The following is a 4,862-nucleotide window of genomic DNA, read 5'->3' as shown; positions in this document are numbered from 1 at the left end:
AGTAGGGGGCCTGCAGGAGGCAGCCAATCAGTGATCCTCTCTCATCATTGATGTTTCTATTTCTCTCTCCCTCTCCTGTTCTCTCTAAAATCAATAAAATATATTTTTTAAAAAATGGTCATGACCATTTGTTATAAAGGTAGTTGTACAAGGTTACAGTTCCCATTAGCAGTGTATAAGAATGCCTGTTCCATATCCTTTTTTTTTTTTTTACTTTTTTATTGAATTTATTGGAGGTGACATCCTATCTAATAATAGACAAACATGGTAATTGACCGTACCTTCGCCACGCCTCCCATTGGCTAATCAGCGAGCTATGCAAATTAACCACCAAACAAAGATGGCGGTTAATTTGCATACGTAGGTGCGAAGCGGCGGAGCGAAGACTGAAGGCGGCTCCGGCCGGAGCAGCGAAGGCTCGAAGGCGGCTCCGGCCGGAGTGAAGGCCTGGGTCCCGGCTGCCGGAGGAAAACCGGTGCCGGCAGCCAGGGGAAGGGAAGGCCTATTGCACGAATCTTTTCGTGCAACAGGCCTCTAGTTGGTTAATAAAAATACAGATTTCAGGTGTACAATTCTATAAGACATCTCTGTGTTGTTGTATTGTGCGTTCAACCACCTCAAGTCCTGTTCTGTATCTTTACCAATCTATATAATAAAAGCCTAAGCGACCTTTATTGCGGAATGACCAGAATGACCAGTCACTATGTGCGCTGACCACCAGGGGGCATATGCTCAACGCAGGAGCTTCCCCCTGGTGGTCAGTGTGCTCCCACAGGGGGAGTGCTGCTCAGCCAGAAGCCGGGCTCATGGCTGATGAGCGCAGCGGTGGTGGTGGCAGCACCAAGGAGCAGTGAACTGAGTGGTAAGGAGCAGTGAGCAGGCAGGCGGTAAGGAGTGAGGGGTCCCAGACTGCAAGAGGGCGCAGGCTGGGCTGAGGAACCCCCCCTCCCCAGTGCACGAATTTTGTGCACTGGGCCTCTAGTACTGATATAATGGGGCTTCTTAATTGTTTTCAGTCAAGGAGTTGTAAAATGGTAATTCATTGTGGTCTTAATTTGCATTTCCCCAGTTTCTAATGAGGCTGAGCATCTTATATGATTATTCACCACTTGTATTTTCTGTGAAATGCTTGTTTTGTCTTTTGGCCATTTTTCTGTTAGGCTGTTTTGCTATTAATTTTTACTTTATTCTAGGTACTAATTCTGTAGTGCTTGCTTGTAGTAATTAATTATCTTCTAATTTGTAGCTTATTTCCTTTATGGAGTCTTGATAAATGGAAATTCATAATTTTAATGTATTTTTTAAAAATGTTAGCACTTTTAAAAATATGATTTGTTAATATAGTTTCCTTCCCAGAGATTATAATCCCCTGTGTTCTGAAGTTTTTATGTCTTACGTTTCACATTTAAACATTTTTATATATGCTGAAGGTAGAATTCCAATTTCATATCTTTTCATATGAATATCCCAATTGTTCCAGCCCTATTTATTGAATATCCATGCTTTCCCCATGGATCTGCAGTGCTACCATGTCATATCTCAAGTTTGCATGGATCTCTTTCTCATCCCTCTATTCTTACATTGATCTGTTGCCTCTTACTAACTCCATTCCACACTATCTTTAATTACTATAGCATTATAATTTTAAGTCTTGGTGGTATTTGGTATAGGGCATGTTATCCTACCTTATTCTTCAGGAAGGTGTTGGATGTTCTTGGATTTTTGCTTATCAATATAAATTTAGGATCATCTTGTCAAATTTCTTGAAAAATTATGTTGGGATTTTTCTTACAATTGCTTTGTATTTATAGATTAGTTTGGAGAGAATTATAGTTATGTTTTTGTGCCTTATAGATGAATGTGAAATACCTCCGTTTAAGTTTTTTTTTATATTTTTTAAGACAGTCTTGTAGTGTTCTGGTTTGGCACTTGTTCATCCTTAGTTAGATTTGTTTTTTGTTGCTGATCTCTACTTAAGTAGCCACCTTGCTAAACTTTGTTATTTCTAACAATGTCTCTAGATTATTTTGAGTTTTCTAGGTATACCATCATATCATCTAAAAATATCAGTTTTGTTCCTTCCTTTTCAGTCTTTTTAGCTGTCTTTCTTATGGAACTATATTGACCAGGACCTATAATACAATACTGAGAAAACAGTGTTCTTTGCCTTAAAGGTACTGCTACTTAACATTTTACTATAAAACATTATTGCTTTTAATAGGCTTAACTAAGTAAAAGGAGGTGGGAAATATCCCTTCAGTTGGGAAATTAATCCCTTTTTTGGGGATTTCAGAAACAAATTTTGAAGTTTTAGTTAACAAATGATTTTTATTAACGTCACTTTAATTTCTTTTTTAATTGCAGGTTTGCTGTTGCTGAGTCTGATTGTAGTTTAGCAATTGCCTTGAATAGGAGTTATACAAAGGCTTATGCAAGACGAGGTGCTGCTCGATTTGCTTTGCAAAAATTAGAGGATGCCAAAAAAGGTATTAATATTTTCCAGATCATCGTTATCTAAAATAAAATCTTTAATCATTTAATTTAATAGATGTTATACAAAGAATATTGGATAATCAGAGTTATTACCTTCAGAGAGTTTTCTGTATATGAATAAAGTTCATTTTTGTAATTTAAAAAGTTACCTTGATATTTTTGGAAAGAATGCATTATTTGCCAGCAATGAAATTTTGGTTCAAATTCTCATTCCACCATGTATTAGCTGTGTGACCAGGGAAAGGTTATGTATCGTCTCTGGTTTTCAGTTTCTCATCTGTAGAATAGATGTTGGCTATTGTGAGGTTATAGTTAATGATTGTAAAGCTCTTAATATATTTTTATTTATTTGTAATTTGTCAGCATTTTATTATTCCATAAAATTGGTATGTGAAATATAAATTATAGTCTGAATAAAGATGATATCTAAAAGATTCTTAAGCTTTTTGGTTTTATGATATATGAATTATCATAGCAAGAATCCTTCCTGGTGGAAGAAACGGATCTGTCAGGATTTTGTTTGTCTTCGGAGAGAATAGAGTGAGCCCAGTAGTCTAATGTTAATATTTCTTAGTTTTTCTTAATTTTGCTATTGGACAGTTGTCTATTTGTCACATGTTGCAGCAAGTAATTATTGTTTTTAAATATGTACCTTTCAAGTATTTTTTATCCTCTCTTTTACTCAGATTATGAAAAAGTATTAGAACTGGAACCAAATAACTTTGAAGCAACAAATGAACTCAAGAAAATTGATCAGGTAAACTAGTTACTTAAATTAACTTCATTACTTATTAGCTTTATATGATGAAGTAAGAGTTTTAGCATAGACTTTGTACTATAGATTATTTAATATAGACATTATTCTAATTTTAATTTTTTGTACTATAGACTTTTACCAAACAACTTGCAAATAAGAGGTAGTATAGTGGTATTTAAAGATCCTTAATCATCATTTTAAAAAGTTGTCTGAGATCTTCAGAACTACTGTGCTTTACTTTTTTTTCCCCAGGTGACAGAATTATTTTTCATTATCCTACTAATTTTCTTTTGTTTTGCTTTGTTTTGGCTTGTGTTTTGATTTCTGTACTAAACTTTTGCATATTTCTTTGATTTTTAAGTTGTTGCATCTTTGTAGTTTATATCATAGCATATTTATGTACTAATTTTTTAATAGTAAGAAAATAGTTATATAAATGTAAAATTTGCTTCAAATGATACTGAACAGTTACATATTCCTTTCACTTTGCTGTTGAATCAGTTATCATTATTTTGCCATCTATTGAAACTATGAGAAAAAAGTGACACTGATTAAGGAAAATCTGCTTTTAAATATGGCCATTAATTATTGCACATAAAAACCTGTTGGTAAATATATCAACTTGATTGTAATTGTGAACCGTGCTATATATTTTTGCATTTTGTCCTAAATCAAATAATGACTATGAAAATTAAATTTGAGAATTTGGTTATGTGGTCGTAATTACCTATTTTCTTTTTGAAAATAGTTTCTTGAACAGTAACTTGCCTGTGTAGAAATTCAATAAATATTTGTTGAATAAATAAACAAGCACCTACCTTTAGTGGATACTACTTATTTTAATTGGAATAAGATGCACATTAAATTTATTATAGTCTTTTGCCTTTTATTTAATAAGTAGAAAGACTTTGAATTAGTAAAAATATTATTTTGTGAAATGTAGCAAAAATTCCAATATATTTGAGTAATTTATTATTTTAGAGTCAAATATGTATGCATCTTGCATTACCTGTTTTAGTTTAGCTGCTATGTCTCCTAGGCTTTAACATCCAAAGAAAACTCACACCCAAAGGAAGCTGACACAGTGATTAAGTCACCTGAAGAAGAGAAAAAACAAATTGAAGAGCAGCAGAATAAGCAGCAGGCCATTTCAGAGAAAGATCGGGTAATCCACCATATATATGTTTTGCTGAGTTTACTCTTAGTTTCTTATATATCAGTTAAGGTTTTGTCTTTTCTAATATTACATTAAAATTCTTTTTTCAGTAGGAACTGAAAATTAAATAAATATAATAAAACTTCTGAAGCCTACTAGTTCAAAATTTGAGTAATTGATGACTTAATACATAATTTAAAAAACATTTAATTTTAGGGAACAAATTACTTTTGAGCATTTTTAAAAAAATATATTTTATTTCTTTTTTACAGAGAGGAAGGGAGAGAGATAGAGAGTTAGAAACATCGATGAGAGAGAAACATCGATCAGCTGCCTCCTGCACACCCCCTACTGGGGATGTGCCCGCAACCAAGGTACTTGCCCTTGACTGGAATTGAACCGGGACTTCGGTCCACAGGCTGACACTCTATCCACTGAGCTAAACCAGTCAGGGCT

The 4,862-nt window shown here is 33.9% G+C and overlaps 1 protein-coding gene across 1 annotated transcript in view; it reads left to right on the top strand.

Annotated features, from left to right (window-relative positions):
• The window catches only part of RPAP3 (RNA polymerase II associated protein 3), a 30,215-nt gene that overhangs the window by 12,180 nt on the left and 13,173 nt on the right, over positions 1-4,862 (top strand). Inside the window, 3 exon segments of the mRNA XM_014458180.2 lie at positions 2,365-2,486; positions 3,180-3,250; positions 4,290-4,415. Of these exon segments, the coding sequence (XP_014313666.1) occupies positions 2,365-2,486; positions 3,180-3,250; positions 4,290-4,415 (319 nt within the window).

The sequence above is a fragment of the Myotis lucifugus genome, unplaced genomic scaffold, assembly GCF_000147115.1.
Source record: "Myotis lucifugus unplaced genomic scaffold, Myoluc2.0 scaffold_91, whole genome shotgun sequence".
NCBI classification, from domain to species: domain Eukaryota; kingdom Metazoa; phylum Chordata; class Mammalia; order Chiroptera; family Vespertilionidae; genus Myotis; species Myotis lucifugus.
This window is presented reverse-complemented; position numbering and strand designations above follow the sequence as displayed.